Here is a 20,611-nt window from a genome sequence, read left to right as displayed (position 1 = left end):
TCACTACCTGACAAGTTTAACTGTCTTCAGAACATTGCAGAGGCCTTATTGACAGTATTTGGCTCTACATATCTGTGTGAGCAGATTTTCTCTCACATGAGTGTCCTCAGGTAGCCGTCTGAATGTTGGACACTCGGAGACCTGTGTCTCTGAGTGGGAGACCAGAGATCACATTAACATGTGTGTCTCTGTATTAACAAACATACCCTACTGGCCCAGTTTATTTTTCTTATCATTGTTGTGAGGAGACCATAAATAGCATTTGTATTTTCTGTTGTACAGTTCATTTGCTGTTATGGAGTTCTTGTTATGAATAAAAAGTGTCTTTTTTTTGTTTCAAAATAGCTGATAACTACTCGCTGATAGCTGCCAACATTTGCAAACAAATATAATTCTATAAAGTGGTTCTATATAATGTGTAACTGTTCATATAGAGCGTTATTAAATTTATTGCTAATGCAATCATATGGCACACTGACTTCTGAGGAAATTTTAAATGGCACTCGCCATCAGAAAGGTTGCCTACCCCTGTTCTAGACGGCTTCACTTTATCAGACAGCTTCTATTTGATTGATTTCTTGATTCAACAGGTCTGGCAGTGTGGCTGTGAAAGTGAACTCAGCTTTCAAAAAAAACGTGGTTAATGACAGTTAATTCATCATTTAACAATGGGGGTGGCAATTAGGGCCAGGCTGCTGCTGACATCATTGGTCAGGTCCAGCCATCTTCTTGCCTGCCTTAGATGCCAATCAACCCGCACTCTGCATACTTTCTATCTCAGTGCTCCTCTGTCATTTTGTGCAACTCACCTCCTCAGTCTTTGCCTTGCCCTGGTCACTCAGAGCTCCATCCAACCCTCCATCTTCAGCTTCATCACCACCAGTAACTAGACCCCAGGGGGTCCTGTCCTAATTCTATTACCACTCGCATTGCATTGTGCAGTGATGGGTCAGTCTAATTGCCCAAAAGCTTAATTCATTTCTGCAACTCTATAAATTATGCTCAATAATTCCAAATGACCTCTCCTTATTGAAGCATATTTATAGCCACTTGGAACTGGATCTAAAAGTGAGACAGTTAAGACACAAGTGTACCATCATGTTGCTCATTACCATCATTCACCAAGTTTGTGCTTCGGAAATTGTGAAGAAATGCATAAAAAAAATCACATTCAGCATATGACATGTGCCTTTAGCCATCAGCTACACAATAACCTGGGAGCACTGGGTTCAAAAAGGCCACGCTCTTCTTCCACACAGTCTTTTATTTGTAAATAATAAAAATGAACTCTTGAATATAAAACATACACATCAGTAGAGCCACATCTGTTATACAAACAAGAACTGTTGCAGTGAATACTTCATCTTTCGTCTAGTATCGTGGTTTGGGAGTGGGGAGCCATGGGCTGTAAACAATCAGTATTCCTGGAGTAATACTGACAAAGGAAAGGGGCAGTCGGCCGTACCGCCAAGTGCTTCAACAAAAAAACATCTGCAAAATATGTCCGCAAAACCAGGTTTCTTGTTGGCTTTAGAAGTCCAGTCCAAACCAATAGTAATAAACGGGGGGAAAAAACATGGTTTTCAGGAAGAGAAAGTAAACTTTGCTCCAATTGGTTCTGCTTGTTTTTCTGCAACTGGGACAAAATCAAAATAAAGGCCTATTGGCGCCCACTTGTGTCTCGTAGCCACTCAGCAGCTCAAGCACTGGACGCGTATTCCCCTCAACAAGACCAGGAATGTTTGTGTGTCAGCGATGCTTTTGTTCGTTCATAACTTAAGTTCAAGCCTAATTTGTATGTACAAAGTGTGCATGTCTGCGTGTATTGGTGACGGGTGTACAGTCAGATACACTCTTTTTTATATTCATATATCTATATCTTTATAATTTATATCAAACTCATAATGATACTTCATATACATTTAGCTGTTATACACACATTCTCTATCTCTGTCTCTAGCCCCGACCGTCATAAACTACAGTTTAGACACCTACATCCTCGGATACGCCAGGGGTTCGAGTATGCTCAGTACTACAGAACAGCACTGTTGTTCAAAGGGTTCAAACAGAAAAATAATTCAGACAATTTCTTTTTTTTTTTTTGGGAGACTTCCTAATACGGATATTTAGACCCAGAGTGGTAGGCGAGGCCTGGGTGGAATTGTCACCCTCCCCCCCCATTAGATCCGCTCCTGTTAGGGGGCGGGGATGGCTTGGCTTTTCTCGGTTTGTATTCATATTCAGTACGAGCAAACTGTACAAGAACATGCAACATACAAGCTGGCCTAAAAGTATGTGGAACTAACACACATAGTCTAGTCTTTTTTTCTGTTTTTGTTTTTTTGAGAATTGTTCCTTAATTTGTCTCGTCTTTCGATTTTACAAAAAAGTAGAGAAACGAACCGAAAAAACGAAACGGAACGAAAGAAACGTGCATGCAGCTTGGGGGCCGGGGAGGGGGCGTCCCCGAGTCATGCTGCTCCCTCCCACAGGGGGAGTTCGAGGGGTTCGGGGAGGGGAGGAGACGGGCGGTGGCGGTCGGGCGGAGGGTATTCAAAGAAATGTGACCTGGCCTTTGTCATTGGCCATTGGCATGCCATCGCTCAAAAACCAAACATAGACATACACAGAGGGAGTCTGCACCATGTGGCACCATTCTGAACAGTAGGCAAAAACAAAGGCAGGAAAAAACAAAAGATCCAAAATCAAAAGTGAAATTCTAATCAGCAATTTGGTCTATGTTTTCTTTCCACATGGAAAGCATTTGGCCTCGATTCGAATGAACGAGTCCAGCTTTTCTTGTCAAGGCTAAGAATGTGCGAGTGCATGTGCAGGCTCCCTTTCCATCACGGTTAAACGGGGCCAAACGTCTGTCCCCTCGAGCTCATCACTATCGCCACGGTAAAACCTGAAGAGACAACAGCCGAACCTGTGAAGCCGCAACTATTTGCTACTTCCACACTTTTCCCCTGTGGCCTGGCTGTAAGCTCTACTCTGATTGGCTGGAGGGTTACTAGGCAGAGAACCCCACTTTGTTTGGGTGCTCTGATAGAGGATGCACAAGGAAATATGGAAAAAAGAAAACAATGTTGGACAGAAGCTTCCACTGCTGCAGGTCAGAGGAGAAAACAAAGAAAGCAAAACTTTGAACACAAAAAGGTGTAAGGAGGAGGGAGAGGGAAGGTGTGAGACGTGATTGTCAGACTCCAGCTAAGCTTTGATTGGCTAGTTCTATCTCTCCCTCTCTTTCTCGCTCGCATTCCCTGTCTCTCCGTCTGGCTTTTCATCGTTTGAACGAGGGCTTCTTGTCGACATCCTCGGGGCGTGTTGTCACCCCTCTGCTCAGTAGTGGTCCAGTAGCTGTGGTCCATTATTCTATTTTGTCACTTAAGGGGTGTTGAGGGGTAGGCGGTCACCGTCCGGTCACTAGGACCGAACGCCCGGCGGCGGTCCTGAGCTGTCCAGTGACGTCTGAGACGCCAGCCGTGTGAGCGGAGCTAATGTAGGGTCCACCAGGGAGGATGGTGGAAAAAGTTTGTACCAGCCGATCACCGTACTAGAGAGGTCCAGCTCCTCCAACAGTATCTGTGCTACACCCATGAAACATTTGTGGTCCAATCGTCCATAGTCACCCCACACTATCACCTGGAGGAAAGAATGGCAGATGAATTGATTTAGGATTAACTGAAAATACAAAGGTACAATTACCGCAACACATAACCTTAAAGATTTCCAGGTTCAAAGTGCAAAGGAAAACGAAATGCTCATCATAAAAGATTTTAAAATGCTTTATGCATCACTTTAAATGACTTACTTACCATTTCATTTTACTTACAGTTAATTATTTCTTTGTTTCCTGTAAAAACCTGATTGCAACTAAGTATTTGTAAGCAAATCAAATCACATTCTAATTTCTAATAAAATACACTGAAATTCCTTTAATTACAGGGGACTTATACCCGTAGTTGTGGCCCGTATCATAGTGTTAATGTGTTCAGTTCTAATCCTACTAATTAAGTCACTAAAAACAATGTACTTTCCCAGCACACTAATTTTTGGGGTTAAACAAAACCTTGTAATTCCAGGAGAAGGTTGTAGTTCTGGAAAGTTCTCTTTCCACAGAGGAATCATGGAGCTCTGTCAGAGTGATCATCGGGTTCTTGGTCACCTCCTTTTCTAAGTCCCTTCTACCTCGATCACTCAGGTTACCCAGGCGACCAGCTGTAGGCAGAGTCCTGATTAGGGATGGGTATCGTTTAGGTTTTATCCGATACCGGTGCCAAACCGGTACTTTTGAAACGGTGCCGGTGTTTAAACGGTGCTCAAACCGGTGCTTAAAGAATGGAGAACACAAAATTGGTCCAAAAACCTCTCATGTTTAGCTGTTTTTTGGTAAAAAGATAACAATGTTAGCCTTTTCTGCAGCTATAGGGCATATATGGTCTCACTCTTGGCTGGAAGCAGTGCTTAAACAATGGAAAAAACACAAACTTTGTCCAAAAACCTCTCATGTTTAACTGTTTTCCACTTTTTCTTTGGTCATTTTAGCCTTTTCGGCCAGGGTGAAGGGAGTATCTGCCATCAAACAAGAAGACAGCCGCATGTAACTACGACGGTGTTTGCTAGTTCACCTTACATGCATTAATTTAATAACGTGGTTAGCGTACTCAACGTTAATTACACGCGAACAACATGAAGCCACTCGCAGAGGAGAATGGCTGCTGCTGCCATCATCATCCGTCATCATTTCTGCTACGCTGACAGGGCTAGGGGGCCAGGACTCTCCTCTTCGGGTTTTTGGGGGATGTTGCTAACTCCAGGTCCGATAACAGGCACCACACCCGCAGTAGATGTGCATGGTGTGAGGTCTCGCAGCAAGCTATCAAACACGGCGCATTTCTCGGCTTTAAAAAAAAAACGCTATGCATCGCCAGGTGTTTCATCAGATTTGAGGTGTTACCTCCTTTGACAGTATCGCAGTATCAGCTTAAAGCACTTGTTGCAGGCTGCTGAGTTTGCATCTTTTGCTGTGAAGTACAGCCAGACTTTTGATCGCTTCGCCTTGGGCATTTTTAATCTGTAGCTCTGCTCTAAAAGAACGTACGTACCTGGCCCCGCCTACTATCCTCGGAAATGTAAAATGATTGGCTAGAATTGGCTCAGGAAAAAAAAAGCACCGAAATAAAGCACCGAAATGTGCGCTGCTTTTCGGTCTGGTTACTACCGTTTATGTCAGAACCGGTGCCATCATGGCACCGGACACCGGTACCCATCCCTAGTCCTGATGGTTCCAAACTTCTTCCATTTACAGATGATGGAGGCCACTGTGCTCACTGCGCCATTCAGTGATGGAAACATTTTTCCCCTGCCTGTACCCTGATCTGTGCCTTGATACAATCTCGGTGTCTCTGAGGCCTACAGACAATCTCTTGGACTTCATGGCTTGGTTTGTACTCACATGCACTGTCAACTGAAGCTGAATTTACCACCAAAATTTACCACATTCCCAATTTACCACTTCCCGAGCCTTCCCATAGGAACGCGAAAGGTAACCTTCCGCGTCCCTATGATACGCGCCGGATTGTGAATGGACTCCAATAGAATGACGCTCCCAGCGGTAACAAACGTTCCAGCCGTGTATTCCAGCCCTAACCCTAACCTTAATCCAAACCATAACCACAACCTTAATTGTATTAGCCAGTGTTTTCCAAAGCGATTCATGACAAAGTAAAATAATTGTACAAGTGTAGATCATTGCAAATGGTTCTCATGTTTCCGAACGCGTAACATACAGACGATTTGTCACATATCGTCAGTATGTTACGCTTTGGGATGAGAACGTGTTGCAGATGGACTGCAATCAATCAAACTGCTGACAGGTGATCAGTGGAAACAGGAGAGCGTCTCGGAAAAGCTTGTGAATGTACATGTTATATTTAGTTTTTTGTTTTCAGTAAAGCTGCAATAAACCTTATTTTACTTAGTAATTATGGGGTACTGTCTGCATGAATCTGAGGTGAAAAATGAATTTAATCCATTTTAGAATAATGTTATAACATGTGACGTGTACAATAACATTAATGTGGAACACGTTAAGCACTGTGAATACTCTCTGGAGACACTGTGAAGGCTAAAGACAATTGGAAAGTACCATAAGTCTATTGTTCCAAGAGATACTGTTGACCATAATATCCTATTAGAGCGATTAGAACATGCTGTAGGTATTACAGGTACTGCACTGCAGTGGTTTGTATCATATCTATCTAATAGACTCCAATTTGTACATGTAAATGGAGAGTCCTCTTCACCCACTAAGGTCAATTATGGTGTTCCACAGGGTTCAGTGCTAGGACCAATTCTATTTACATTATACATGCTTCCCCTAGGCAGCATCATTAGAAGACATAGCATAAATTTTCACTGCTATGCAGATGACACGCAGCTCTATCTATCCATGAAGCCATGTAACACACACCAATTAGTTAAACTGCAGGAATGTCTTAAAGACATAAAGACCTGGATGGCCGCTAACTTTCTGCTTCTTAATTTAGATAAAACTGAGGTTATTGTACTCGGCCCTGAAAATCTTAGAAACATGGTATCTAACCAGATTCTTACTCTGGATGGCATTACCTTGGCCTCCAGTAATGCTGTGAGGAACCTTGGAGTCATTTTTGACCAGGATATGTCCTTCAATGCACATATTAAACAAATATGTAAGACTGCTTTCTTCCATTTGCGCAACATCTCTAAAATTAGAAATATCCTGTCTCAGAGTGATGCTGAAAAACTAGTTCATGCATTTATTACTTCCAGGCTGGACTACTGTAATTCTTTATTATCAGGATGTCCTAAAAACTTGCTGAAAAAATGCTGCAGCAAGGGTACTGACAGGGACTAGAAAGAGAGAGCAGATTTCTCCTGTTTTGGCTTCCCTTCATTGGCTTCCTGTTAAATCCAGAATTCAAAATCCTGCTCCTCACATACAAGGTCTTAAATAATCAGGCCCCATCTTATCTTAATGACCTTGTAGTACCATATCACCCTATTAGAGCACTTCGCTCTCGCACTGCAGGCTTACTTGTTGTCCCTAGAGTATTTAAAAGTAGAATGGGAGGGAGAGCCTTCAGTTTTCAGGCCCCTCTTCTGTGGAACCAGCTTCCAGTTTGGATTCGGGAGACAGACACTATCTCTACTTTCAAGATTAGGCTTCAAACTTTCCGTTTTGCTAAAGCATATAGTTAGGGCTGGACCAGGTGACCCTGAATCCTCCCTTAGTTATGCTGCAATAGACGTAGGCTGCCGGGGATTCCCATGATGCATTGAGTTTTTCCTTCCCAGTCACCTTTATAACTCAGAATGTGTTAATAGACCTCTCTGCATTGAATCATATCTGTTATTAACCTCTGTCTCTCTTCCACAGCATGTCTTTCATCCTGTTTTCCTTCTCTCACCCCAACCGGTCGCAGCAGATGGCCCCGCCCCTCCCTGAGCCTGGTTCTGCCGGAGGTTTCTTCCTGTTAAAAGGGAGTTTTTCCTTCCCACTGTCGCCAAAGTGCTTGCTCATAGGGGGTCATATGATTGTTGGGTTTTTCTCTGTATTTATTATTGTGCGATCTACTGTACAATATAAAGCGCCTTGAGGCGACTTTTGTTGTGATTTGGCGCTATATAAATAAAATTGAATTGAATTGAATATAGAGTCTATGGCAGTTTCACTGTAATGTCCCCAATAACACTCTGACCTTTCACTATTGATACATTTTTAACTAGAGCTTCTTCTTTCAACGAGTTTTCCCATAAAAAAGTGATTCATGAAAAAATGTGATCATTACCTGAAGCACCTTGCCCTGGGGACTCTCATCGAAGAGCAGGTGCTGCTGGTAGAGCGGCTCCAGGGTCTTTCGTGCAATCTTAGTTTTCTTTTTGGCTTTACATGTTCCATTATCCAGCAGGTACACTTTTACATAGGGAGCTGAGAGAGTAGTGAGGAAAGGGTAAAAATAAGTTTTATGGGAAAAATCAGGGACAGTAGGAAGGTTGCTTTAGGTTGCATCCACCTTAATTTAACTGTAAGTGCTACAAGGAATTAGTTTTGTATGAAAGTGTGTTACCTGGGAGGGATTTAGAGCCTGGTTTGGGGGTAAGGCCTCGTGCCCTGATCACCTCCACCTCCAGCTGGCCTTTCTTGTCCATCAAACCAATCTGAACATCACCTGTGGAGGTTTTTACAAACAGACCATTTCAGAGAATACTGTGCAACACACAAAATCTATCTTTCTCAAGGGAGCAGCAGAGCTGATGAAGCTGTGACTAACCCATAGCTGGTGTCGCCAGCGTTTGTCTGCCCACTAGCTGACCGGGGCCTAATCCATCCAAGAAGTCGCTGAACTGACTGTCAGCACCCAAACGCATCCCTGAGAAGATCAAACTGACATACACAAACACAAATGAAACCTGTCCTCAGTTTTTGACTCCATCAGTTTTTAGAGAATCAGTAAAAACCTTTTCCAAAAATTGTTAACAGCATTTTGTGTTTGTTGTTTAGAAAGATAACTTTCTGTGTTCCCTGCAGCCAAAATAACAAAACAAAAATGATCTATTCTGATTGCTAAGAGTGCTACAAGTAAGTAGTAGTCGCAGAGTATTCACTGATGACAACTCAGACCTAAGAGGGTTAACGATCAATTTAATCATTATTCAGAGAACTAGTATGTTTGTTGGAGTTTAAATGAAAAAAAGACCCCCAAAATTGAGCTCTTAGAGGTTTGATAGCCCCCAATTCCTGCAGTGCAGACACAGGAAACATATAAATACATCAGAGGAACACTGACAGTGCCCTCTGTGTGTTGCCCTGTGTTTTGGCAATATTTTCAGCATGTACGTACTTCCCCTCAGAGCTGTAGCTGTTCATGCTGCCGTCGGTCGACTCTCTGCTCGCCTGTCGGTTCATGGCTGACCCTCCTCGTGGATACTCCACCGCCATACCCGTCTCCACACTCCTCTGGATGCTGCTGCTGCCGGCCTTACCCACCTTCTTACCTGCTGACGCTTCTGTTGCAAACACAGGAAAACGAGCTTTAGCCACTGGTCTTTGGATGTGCCATTCAACCCTAGGTCCTAGTAATCAGGCGTCTCTGATGGATTTCTCTTTTTTTTGTTGCAAAAATTCAACATGATAACTATAGCCTGAGATGTCTCTCTTTGCAGGCCTTCCCATGCAAAATAACATCCCGCGGTGACCTCACCAGCATTTCAGTAATACACTACTGTATGACAGACAAATCTATGCAAATCTTTAGACAACACTTTTATTTGGGAATTGTAAAAAAAGAAAATTAATGGTACTTAGGTGATGAGGTCACTGCAGGAAAATCTGACTAAATCTGACTCACACCTCAAACGTTTAGCAGGGATGGAAAGGCAAAACTCAGAGGGTTGAGGAAATAATACAGTGTGTGCATCAAAAAGGAAGAGTTCAGTCATTTTCAAAAGCCTGCTGTTTGTTCATTTGTTTTTATCATAAACACAAAGTTCTTTCAGACCCACTTTAATTTTAAATCTAAAATTCAAAGACAAATATTGAATTCTCAGCTCATGAGAACACTCTGAATTCACTGAGTCAGGCTTCTTCCACGACCGAACCAGCCTTTAAGCATAATGGTGAAACAAGAGGGTGGAGTAAGGAAGCGTGCCAGAAACAGGGTTCAGGAACGGCTTACGGAGTGCTGGGAACATTCATCCTTCCTAACTGAACCACTTCTCCTTATGCTTTCTGTGCCTGACTTTGCCCTGTTCTGCCTGGGTCTGTGAAAGTGGGACGTGAATGTGATGTTACATCTAACTGCTGCTATACAAAGTACTTAAGGACTAATGCTCCTCCTAGTGTACAATGTGGTGTCACGCTCTGTTAATGATCCTGTATTTACTATTCTGTGTGGGGCAATTACAAATCAATTACTATTATTACACAGTTAACCTTCCTCCTTGTTGTATCCTACAGTCTCTGACTTCCTGCCTTTTGCTTTACCTTTCTGTCTGTCCGCCGCCTTACCCGCCGCCTCTGAAATAACACACATAACAACAACAAAGCCAGTAAACAACAGCAACATCAGCACACTGGTTACACTGGTAAACTTGTACATATTTTTAAACTTATTCTTCAGGATTTAGTGACCACACTGTATTTATATATGTGTGCTTGCACACTATTTAAACCCTTTAAAATCAAATTACTACTTATGAAATCCAGCTTGCTTTGTGTAGATAAAGAAGCATCGGATTAAGGAATCGAGTTCAGTTTAAAATGTTATAAATGTTATAAATGTGTCCCTAAAGTCCTTGAATTGTGTATTGAAGCGATATCAACTAAAATTAAACTAGGGCTAAGCCATACTTTTGTGCAATGTGCACCAAAAGATGGTGCAGCAATTCATTGTAAGTCATTGTCATTGTAACCAGGTCCATTATTAAGAGTCTGTTCTCGTTTACAGTAATGCCTGGGGAAAGACAAAGCCTCTCGAGGAAAGCTGGGGCACGGCAAAAAGTTAAGAAAACCAAAAAACCTTCCAGTACACCCACCAGTACACCGCTGTCGTCTGGGGGTGAAATATTTAGCAAAATTCTGCAAAAAGGTAGCCTATTAGTAAGTTAACTTTTCTTGATGAGTTCTTGAGTAAAATTGAATTTTTAAGTGAAAACTGTTATTTAACATTCTTTCAGAGTTCATTTTTGTAATGTGGAGATGTATTTTGGTCATTTTTGAAAGTTAACAGACTCACAACACAGAAAGACAGAAAAAAAAAACAACATTCAAAAGCTTTTCCTTTTGGACAAATCTTTCCACGTCGTTTTTCTTGGACACTTGGTCAGTCTGTTGTCTGACCTGTCTGGCTGAGCTGCGAGGTACTTCGACTCCTTCTGGACGGCAGGATGGCGACAACACGCTGGCTCAGGCTCGAGCGCCGCTTCTTGATCCCGCTCCCCAGGCTCCCAAGTGCCGTGTCTGACTGGCTGCCGTCAGCGTGCTCCATGCCGTAGATCTCGCCACTGATGCTGGTGCTCTTCATCATGTGGCGACCCGATGCGCGCATGGCTCGGCTGATGGTGACATTATAAATGATTACACATGTTGTGATACCCTATTTCAAAACGTTTAAATGAGAGTGTGTGTGTGTGTGTGTGTGTGTACCTGAAGCGTCCCCGGGGTCTCTCTGACTGGATGGACATGTAGCTGGTGCTACTGATGCGAGAGGCACTGCTGGTTCGAGAGATGGCTGAGACGTCGCTGACATCACTGTCTGAGGACTTATGGGAAACATTTTCACTACTCCTCCTCTGGTCCTTATAGAGCTGCATGAACCACACATCATAAAACAGATATTTTAGAAAACTGCTGTGAAAATGAAGCAAGTAATTGTCAAGCCATTGCCATGGTGACTCGACACCAATCACATGCTCCAGGTTTAAAGCTGTAACAATACACAAGCAATAGATGGATTGTAATCACCTGCAATCATCCTCAATGACTAAATGAATGAAGCTAAATTTAAATAATTATTTACACTTGTCAATTTTTACACTTTCTTCTGGGAAAAACCCCCAAAACAAAACTGACATTTATTTTAGTTTTGACAAACTCAATCAATATGAATAAATTTAATATAAAACAACACGAACACTTATCTATGTCCTTATATGGAAGCCTACTTTCACTATAAAATGCTAGCACTCTGCTGCTGCATCCTGATTGGTGCATTTGCTGATAGCACTACACGCTGGTTGATAGAAAATTGCTGTTAGTTACAGAAAGGGATTTTACAACATTACATTTGGCGTACAAGCTATTAAAAATCTAAAACTTGAACCATATCTATTGTCTTAATCAATTACCAGGAAAAATAAAACTGCTGCTCTTTGGCTACAGCTCACACGCACGCTTTATAACACTGAAAGTGGTGAGAGCTCTTGACTGCCAGCTAGTAAACGGATCAATAATAGCACAGTCATCTTAGAAGGATTAAAGAAAATATTAAAGTGAGTTGCTACAGATAGTTGCATGTGCATTAAAGTACCTCAGCCATTCACCATAATATGTTAACTGCTAAACTAAAAGTTGTTTTCCATATAGACTGTGCATCATGATGCATCTTTTGGTCTGAAAAGTGAGTTTGAAGAGGAATAACTGCAATCTTTCTAATGACCAGGAGAGGGCAACTCTGAGGTTTTCATAAAGAAGTCTTCTTGTATGGACAGCTAAAGGGAAAGAACACATTTCACTCCATTTTTCATGGCCTCAGGAAACTCTTTCCTGACATGTTTATGGTCTCAATCACTAGTTTTAAGCTGGTTGTTTTGTAAATCATAGTACTCATTAGAGTGAAAAGGGAGGATCAAGCAGCACAAACCTACTGGTTGCTACCATATGTCTCCCTTGGTTTACCAGTCAGATGTGCTACTTGGGATCAGTGGGTGACATCACCTTAGCCATGCCCCTCTTTTAAATCTTTTTAAAGTCCATGCAAGCCTGTACAGTGACAGAGTTTGTCTGTTAGTGGTTGCAGTCAATGAGGAAGTAATCTGCTTCCAACTTTCCACCTGAACATTTACTTCATTAAGCAGCCAGACACTCATGCATTGCCATATAGGAGGATGACAAATTGCAGGGCAACCAGAAATCTGAGTTGTTAGGTGGGACGAGGCTACTGTACACTGGGAACTCCAGCTGCTGCTAATGTTTTTAGATGCTTAGATGCATCCAAGCTCTAATCACCTTCCACCTAAATGTTGTGTTTGTTTTGTCTGCTATATTAAAACAGCCTTTATTTTCTGATTAGCCTTCTGTAATGCATCACACAGGCAAAAAGACGAAGTTAAACTACTGGCATATACATATTTTTAAATGTCACAATATCAATATTAAACTATCTTTTCTAAGGGAAAAAAAATAGAGAAAGCAGCTGGTATGGATTATACATTTCAAGATTCCAAGCGTTAACTCAGGTCTTGAGTGGCTGCCCATTTGGAAATGATTCATTTTATGGAGTGGTCTTCACCATTACCGTACTGTAATTTATTACTTTCTCAGACAGTCAATGTAATTCGCTGCGATGCACTTGAGCAGCATTATGGTTCATTCTTTCTGTCTGGCTGGAACCTTTATTGTCCTCCTCCACTCTCCAGACGAGCTTGTTTTAAAGCGAACGGTCAGGCTACCTCTCGTTTATTCTTGAGCGCTCGGTCCAGGTCCTGTTGGCTGGAGGTGGCTGGAGCTGAGACCCGATTGGAATGAACCCTCATCTGGAGCTGACGGACACGCTCCTCTGCTACCAGGGCTGCATGGTGAAGAAAAGAAACTTGATAAACTAGTACTTAATCGGACACTGCACAAAAGTGAACCCTATGTGGATCAACCTTTATTTGTACCTTGTTCTACAGTGCTGCTCTTGGGGGGAAGCTGTGGGAGTTGCCTCACTCTGCGAGTTGACGAGGACGTCACCGAGGAGGAAAGAGACCCACCACTTTGGAGGTGTCCCCTAACACAAAACAACATGACGGAAAGCAGAAAACAGAAGGGAGAGGGGAAGGGGAGACATGGTGGAGAGAAGAAGTGTGAATACAAAGGAAGGATGAAAAGTGTGAGTATGGGAAGAAGGGAAAACGATATTAAAGTCATCACGTTTGCAGTCGAGAGTGCCATTCGCTGGTGGAATTTGACATGTCTTCACGTCATCCCATTCATACAGTGAACAAAATGTTGACAAGTACTCAACACCGGATGAACCTGCTGCAATTTCACATTTCTTGACGTTAGGCGAGTATCACTTAACATAAGGTTGCAAAACAAAGACATGACGACAGAAGCTATAGGAGGAACATCGATGTTGGAAACAAGACAGCAGCAGCAACATTTCGATCAAACATCATATTCACAGAGTGAAGCAAAGTGAGGCTTGTTTGGGGTTCACAGTGAGGGACTCTGTTGCCAGTAAGAGAAGCAAATCAAGATTTAAACAGTGAAACAACGCACTGAGAAAGTGAAAGCCTTCAAGCACAAATCCCACAATGACTGTACACATCCATCCATTCGACACATCCATTCTCACATAACACATATTCCCTCTCCTACTAGAAATCTTCAAAGCTCCTTTCCACTGGACCACTAAGAACAAGGGTTATTCATGACATTTTGTCATTTTATTTGAATTATAGACTGCAAAGAAGTGGTTTGCAGCTTTTGGATCTGGGAAGTGACACAAATGTACAAGTGCCTATAAACCAGCATTATTTCTAATGGCCAGCAGGGGGCGACATCTCTGATTGCGAAAAAGTCTGGCTGAGTAAAAGTCTCTTTTGACAATTGGATTGGCCGCCTTTTCACTCAATCTAAACATTTTCTTGATGAGTCTATGGTTTCATCCTAGTGTCAAGTCTTCTTGACACCTTCAGGTTTTTAAGTTTTATAACTTGGATTTTAGGAGACCTGGTATGTAAATGGAATGATTGAACACATTTAACACAATTTATTGGGCTATATGCTGAATTTAGAGGTTAGAAACAAAGTATCGTTCTGATACCAATACCAGCGTTGGTATCAATACAATACGCACCTCTACCGGGTTTGTCAATCAGAGGCACCCTTAGCTCACCCATGAGCAGATATATTCCTGGTCATTGATAAAATTACTGTTAAATGAAGCTTATTCATTGTCTGAGTATTAAAATGTTGAAATATGAACACTTACCACAAATTTCCACATCCACTCAGAAATTACACATACAAACAATGACTGCAGAGTCCACACAACACATATACAACAACTACACAAACAGCAGCAGCATCCGATGAGATGCGGCAAAGACATTTCACCAAACACACATACAAATGCTGACAGAAGGATGCAGCAGCAGCCCTGTGTCTTTCCTCTCCACGAGTCTCTACAGTGAGCAAACAAGACTCTGCCTCTGGTTAAATGAGTTAGAGGAAGGCTGATTTAAGGGGAATCCCCTTACCAAGGGGACACAGTGGGGCTTTCGTTCCCCTGGAGCCCATTTAAATGGAGGTGGACTTGTTTCTGGTGTACATACACACGAGAGCCATAAAATCCCAGAGCCTCAGCAATACAGTGTGTAAGAAGCAGCATGCAGGGACAGAAATGGGGTTGACGAATGGGAAAAATGCGGGGAAAGGAAGAATACATAAAATATACAAGAAATAATGTTAAATGAAGGCAAACCTAAGCAGAGTCGTTTTCTTATGAGTAACATTAGTTTAAATTTAATTAACATTTTAACAATACAAACTTCATGAGAAAAGCATGAAAACGTTTGGCACGAAAGCAATTTATACACTCTTAACCATGTCTCCAAACACAATGAGGACTATTAATAGTTTTATGCTTATGTGTTCGCAGTCTGAAGTCGCAAATGATTGCATGTCCCTCAGATAGCGCTAACCAGCATATGTCAGCTTTATGGTAGTAGACTGCACACTGGACCAGCTGGACCAAAATATATTAATGGATCTTGATGGAAGACAACAGCAATTTCAGATTCAGTCCCAACATTAAAACCAGGCAAAACAAGTAACACACTGATTTCAGGTGTTACAGTTTACAACCGCAGCCATCTCATTACGCTTTATATTGTAAGGTGAACATCCTATAACATTTATATTAGAGCACCCCAATGATGAGACAACCCTCTATGAGAAAGCACTTGATTGTTGATTATGAGAAGAAAGAACTCCCTTTTAACAGGAAGAGACCTCTGACAAATCTGGCAAAGCATCAACAGGAAGTAATAAAGAAGCAAACCAAAGGATTTGATGCCAGCATCCCAGTGCAACAGAAAAACTGTAGGGGCAGACTCCATGTCCCTACAGATCTCTCCCAAGGTGTCATAAAATTTTACAGGGTGGTTTTAATGTTGGTGTCTATATAAACATTACAGAGGGTAATGTATAACGCAGATGTTCTTATAATGAAAAAGTGTTTACATTATTTTTTAAATATGTTTAGCTGGGTGTGCAATTAAGGCTTTGATTCAGTGCATATTTCCATGTGCCTAATGAAGCCCTGACCCCTGGGTACTCTACTCAGTGTTAATAACTGGCATTTTTACACATTATCATGTATTATCAGCAGCTCCTATTTTTAAGAAAATATTAAACACAAAACCTAATTTCCTTTTTTATAAGCATTTTAGCACTTTCACTTTGGAGATGCTAATAGTAGCAATTATTCATCATATAAAAAACACAAAGATTTTTCCTACTACTTAACTGAAAGTCTTTAGTAGCCTAAACAAAGGGACATCTCTATGGTATACATGCAGTGGAAGAATCTAACACTTGTGTAGCACTGTCTAAAAAATAAAGCCCTGCAAAACATATGTGGTAAAACCAGCAACATAAATTCCTGGTGTGACACATAACATTTGTATCAGAATATCTACAAGGACCACATGGAGCCCTTGGGAAACATGTACTGACACTATGCTCCATATCTCTATCATTTATTGCACGATGATGTACTACACTGTCACTGCAGATCAGCAGATACATTCATCTCCACTGAAATCAATGTGCACTTACAGGCTCTTTCTGACTACGACAAGACAGAAACAGCCAATGAAAAAGGACCCTAAGTGATAACTGAAATTAAACTCACTAATTAGCTTGTGCTTGAAATTAGACAGTGGCAACCCCTTGAACTGAAAATCAAACTGTCAAAACTGCTGTTCCTGCAATGGTTCCTTGCATGTCCTACAATCTCCACAGACTCTCATATTAAAATGCTGATACAGGCAACTTTACTCAATCGGACTAGTGTCATTTGTGTCAGTGACCTGGTTCTCTTCATCTTGTTTGTGCTATTGGTGCTTTTTGGGATATTTTTAGTATAATTATATGACAAATAATATCACCTGCTGTCTGGTACAATCCATTAATGCTACTTTATTAGTCTGCTTACTTAGCTCTAATTAGCAGATATATATGATGCAAATGTGCCACCTTCTGGCTCTAGCAGCGAAACACAGTAGCAGCCAAGGTGCTAGCATTATGACTTTGAAATTTTAGAAATCCATGCTAGATTTCACAGTGGTTGTGTCTAACTGTGGCTAAGCATTAAGGGCCTCAAAAAATACTTGGACTTATTTATAACTTTCACAACTACTATCTGCTTCCAAGTACTAAAACACAGCTTTTTGCCAGCTGGTGAATGCATCTAACAAGCTTTGTGTGTAAACAAGCCACCTGAAATATGCTGAGCGTGCAGCACACGCCTTACCTGCCACTGTCAAAGAGCTTCCTGCCAAGAGTGTGACTTTCAGGTGTTTCCAGGGTCCGAGGCTTCCTGGAGAATGGTGGATGAGTAAAGAGGACAATACACCACAGAACAAAAAAAGATGGATGGATGGGTGAATGAGGGGATGGAAGAGAGCATGATGGTGGATAAATCATTTCAATTTAGAAGGGCCTGACTCTGTCTGGAGCAGTCACTGGCCTTATAAGTTTATGATCTGTAAAACAGGAAATAGGAGGAATCCTGTGATGGATGGTATGATGATGATAGGAATAAGGGGTGTTATACAGTCATGCTTCATCTGTAAGTGTGCCTGTGTGGGTGTGTGTGTGTGTGTGTGTGTGTGTGCGTGCGTGCGTGTTTGTGTTCATAAATGTGTGTGTACCTCTTCTTTGTACTGAGGTGAATTAAACTCTCTTGAGACGGAAGTAGCATCCATATTCTCCATTCACGGACATGAAGATGACAAGGATGATCCATGCACCGCCCCACGCACAAACACAAACACACCCACACAGACACACACACACACACACACACACACACGATCACACTTATGATGTGAATTGTGGATTGCATGAATTTTATACCACTAATGAGCAATACGCCTTCAAAAAGAGACTTCTCAAAGACTAAGAGGAGAAGGAAAGCACACAGAAGCTGCGGATGCAAATTCCTAAAACAAAAATGTAACTCGGAGAGACTGTGGGAAGCAAATGCATTTGGGCAGGATTTCACACCAGAGCCAGTACAAACTACCTTAACTTCAAACGAGCACAAACCTGATACTAAAAATCACAAAGAACAGAAAGTCAACTAAACAAAGATACAGCAACAACAATCACGACCAAAAACTGCTGCTACCACTCTTTGCATCAAAGGGCAAGCCAGAAAAACACAACCCACACACTAAAAGCCACACAAATAACCCTTTACACAATGTGAGTGACAAAGTTAAACAAAAAAATCAAACTTGTATATGCCTAGAGGACATTTTTTTCATTGGGACAAGTTCTACTTTGTAGATCGTATTCACTGTGATCAGCTCATCTATTACTAAAGTTTGCAGCAGAAAGGCTAAATTGCCAAAAGTGATAATAGATTGTGATTTTATCTTGTATTTGTCCAAATAGAAATGTAGTCAAAGTAAAAGGTAAGTCAATAGCAATAAACCTATATTTCTTGTGTATATTCTTGTCTGGTTGATGTGCAACTACAACTAGAAGGTTTTAGCGTAGCCTTGCATACAGTCTTAGATTAACGAAAAAGCTAGTCTGGCAAAGTCCAACCAAAGTATTACTGCTGGTGATATATTTTCATAAATGTTACCTAAAATATCCTTTGTAATTGATTTATGATGACCTCATGAAATTTGAAAGCCAAAACCTATTGCTCTAGCAATAAAGTTGTACTACATGCTACAAGTGTTGCCAATGTTTTGAAATCTTTTAAACTTTTTCCTGTTTTTAATTTTGGAAGTAGATAAAGTCATGTCCAGACTTCCCCTTTACTAAGGATCTAAACCTTATCCACCCACACCTCTAAAGCTCACTAATCAGTTGGCATTTGTTATTTATTGTATAATTAGGACAAAGTCAGGCTAGTTATTACCCCATGTACTGAGTTTAGGCTAGTTTGCGCTATATTTTACACTAAAATTAGTTTAATTACACTTGTTTTATATGATACAAGATAAAGTCACTTGCCAAACTTGAATTGTGGAGAGCTGAAGAGTTGGAAAGTTGAAAAGGTTAAATTGTAAAATCACTACTAGTCCTTCATAGAAATATAACAATCTGGCAAAAAGAGCTTGGCATTTGCCTCAACCCAATAGGGTTTGACAAAAATGTGTTTCTTACTAAAACTACTGTAAAAAAAAAAAAAGAAAGAAAGAAAGAAAGAAAGGAAAAGAAAAGAAAAAGAAAGAAACTCGGCAAACTTTTGTGTTTAGGTCATAATGGCGTGAGATTTTAAGGCACAAGTCAAGCTCCAACAAGAAGCAATTGGGTGAGAATGGTCCACAAAAGGGTACCTGTCATCTTCAGGGGAAGCATGTTGAATAAGAATCCTTGGACTTGCCGGACGTCTTCGGGGCAGGGAATGGGACAAAGATTTTCTATGCGTACACATACAAAATACATCACCCATAGGACCAAATTAGCAAGTCATTAAAAATTCAAGAGATTCATGCTTTTCCAGTGTCAGGAAAGCACACAATAAAAAGTTGTTTTTGCTTGCCATTGCTATGGGTACATTTTGACTACCTGGGAGTAACAGAACAGGCTGTAAACACAATATTAGCACGCTATCACCTTATAAACTGAATATGGCAAATTTGTTAGCAAATGTTTCCCCATTTTCACATTCCACATTAGCTTTATTTTGTGTTGTGTTTCTAGACACTTAAACGCAAGTCTATATTTTTCTTTTAGCTTTAGCTTTTCTTCTCATTTTCATGGACAGCAAAGATCATTGTTTGGGCATTTGTTTCTGCATTAAAAAGTGATACACGTATATGTGAATCCCATTGTTTACAGTGCAGTTATGTTATCACTTTACAACCAGAAGGAACAACATGAACAACACAGTGACTCTGAAGTAAATGGTCAAATGCCAACAGGACTTTTGTATTAAGCATTAAAAAGACAAAACTAACTGAAAAGACGGTCTACTACGAAGCAAGTTCAGAAGAACCAGGCTTTTTTTATCTTTGCTTGCAGGGTGGGTCTACCTTTGATTAATGCTTCGCCTGAGGTTTTACAAAGGGATTTCACTAACCAACAGGTGACATCACAGTGACTACGTCCATAACTTATATACAGTCTATGGGCTCAAGAGGTTTACTTATCGTGTCTCTTAGAATTAGTAAAACTGCATCATTTACACTTATTTTTGCTAACCAACTGATCTTGCTTCGTAGTACATCCTTTCGACCGTCTAATGTTGGGAATAATTTCAAGGAAGTGACAAATCAAAAACTGTAAGGTACAAGTAAGGTAAACTGATTCCTTTGTCTGATAGCTGGTTATGGAGTTGTCTTTAAACTGACCCGAATACTCAGAATGCTGCTTGCCAATGAGACTGTTGAAATGAGCGAAAATCACAACACCTTCATGCACAACCTTGAGGACAGAGGTAACAAAGGGGATTTGCTGGAATAGTAGAGTGGTGCATAATAGTGGTGTAGGTGGGGTGAGGAGGATATCAGGCTAGTGTAGGATCATTCAGAGGTGAAGGAACTACAAAGACCAGGGAAAGCTGAAGTGCAGGAGGACTACAGGAAGGGGGTTGGGTACAGAGGCTGG

General features: G+C 41.2%; 1 protein-coding gene across 9 annotated transcripts in view; it reads right to left on the bottom strand.

Moving 5' to 3' along the window:
- Window positions 1-1,246: 1,246 nt before the first annotated feature.
- The window catches only part of LOC100700931 (regulating synaptic membrane exocytosis protein 1), a 50,247-nt gene continuing 30,882 nt past the window's right edge, over window positions 1,247-20,611 (bottom strand). For 6 of the 9 annotated variants that reach the window (XM_019366957.2, XM_025897415.1, XM_025897416.1 and 3 more), the window contains 13 exons: window positions 19,339-19,422; window positions 17,692-17,748; window positions 17,292-17,357; window positions 13,426-13,535; window positions 13,216-13,334; window positions 11,192-11,352; window positions 10,886-11,100; window positions 10,031-10,063; window positions 8,889-9,054; window positions 8,319-8,431; window positions 8,115-8,216; window positions 7,836-7,975; window positions 1,247-3,645 (listed from right to left, as the gene is read on the bottom strand). In XM_019366957.2, coding sequence (XP_019222502.1) covers window positions 3,427-3,645; window positions 7,836-7,975; window positions 8,115-8,216; window positions 8,319-8,431; window positions 8,889-9,054; window positions 10,031-10,063; window positions 10,886-11,100; window positions 11,192-11,352; window positions 13,216-13,334; window positions 13,426-13,535; window positions 17,292-17,357; window positions 17,692-17,748; window positions 19,339-19,422 — 1,585 coding nt within the window. In that variant the 3' untranslated portion in view covers window positions 1,247-3,426. Of the gene's footprint in view, window positions 3,646-7,835; window positions 7,976-8,114; window positions 8,217-8,318; window positions 8,432-8,888; window positions 9,055-10,030; window positions 10,064-10,885; window positions 11,101-11,191; window positions 11,353-13,215; window positions 13,335-13,425; window positions 13,536-17,291; window positions 17,358-17,691; window positions 17,749-19,338; window positions 20,597-20,611 lie in introns of those variants that run through there. The other 3 variants (XM_025897417.1, XM_025897419.1, XM_025897418.1) reach the window with 3 other exon arrangements.

The sequence above is a fragment of the Oreochromis niloticus genome, linkage group LG13 (assembly GCF_001858045.2).
Source record: "Oreochromis niloticus isolate F11D_XX linkage group LG13, O_niloticus_UMD_NMBU, whole genome shotgun sequence".
NCBI classification, from domain to species: Eukaryota; Metazoa; Chordata; class Actinopteri; order Cichliformes; family Cichlidae; genus Oreochromis; species Oreochromis niloticus.
The sequence above is the reverse complement of the archived record's forward strand: the minus strand, read 5'-3'. Positions and strand labels throughout refer to the sequence as shown.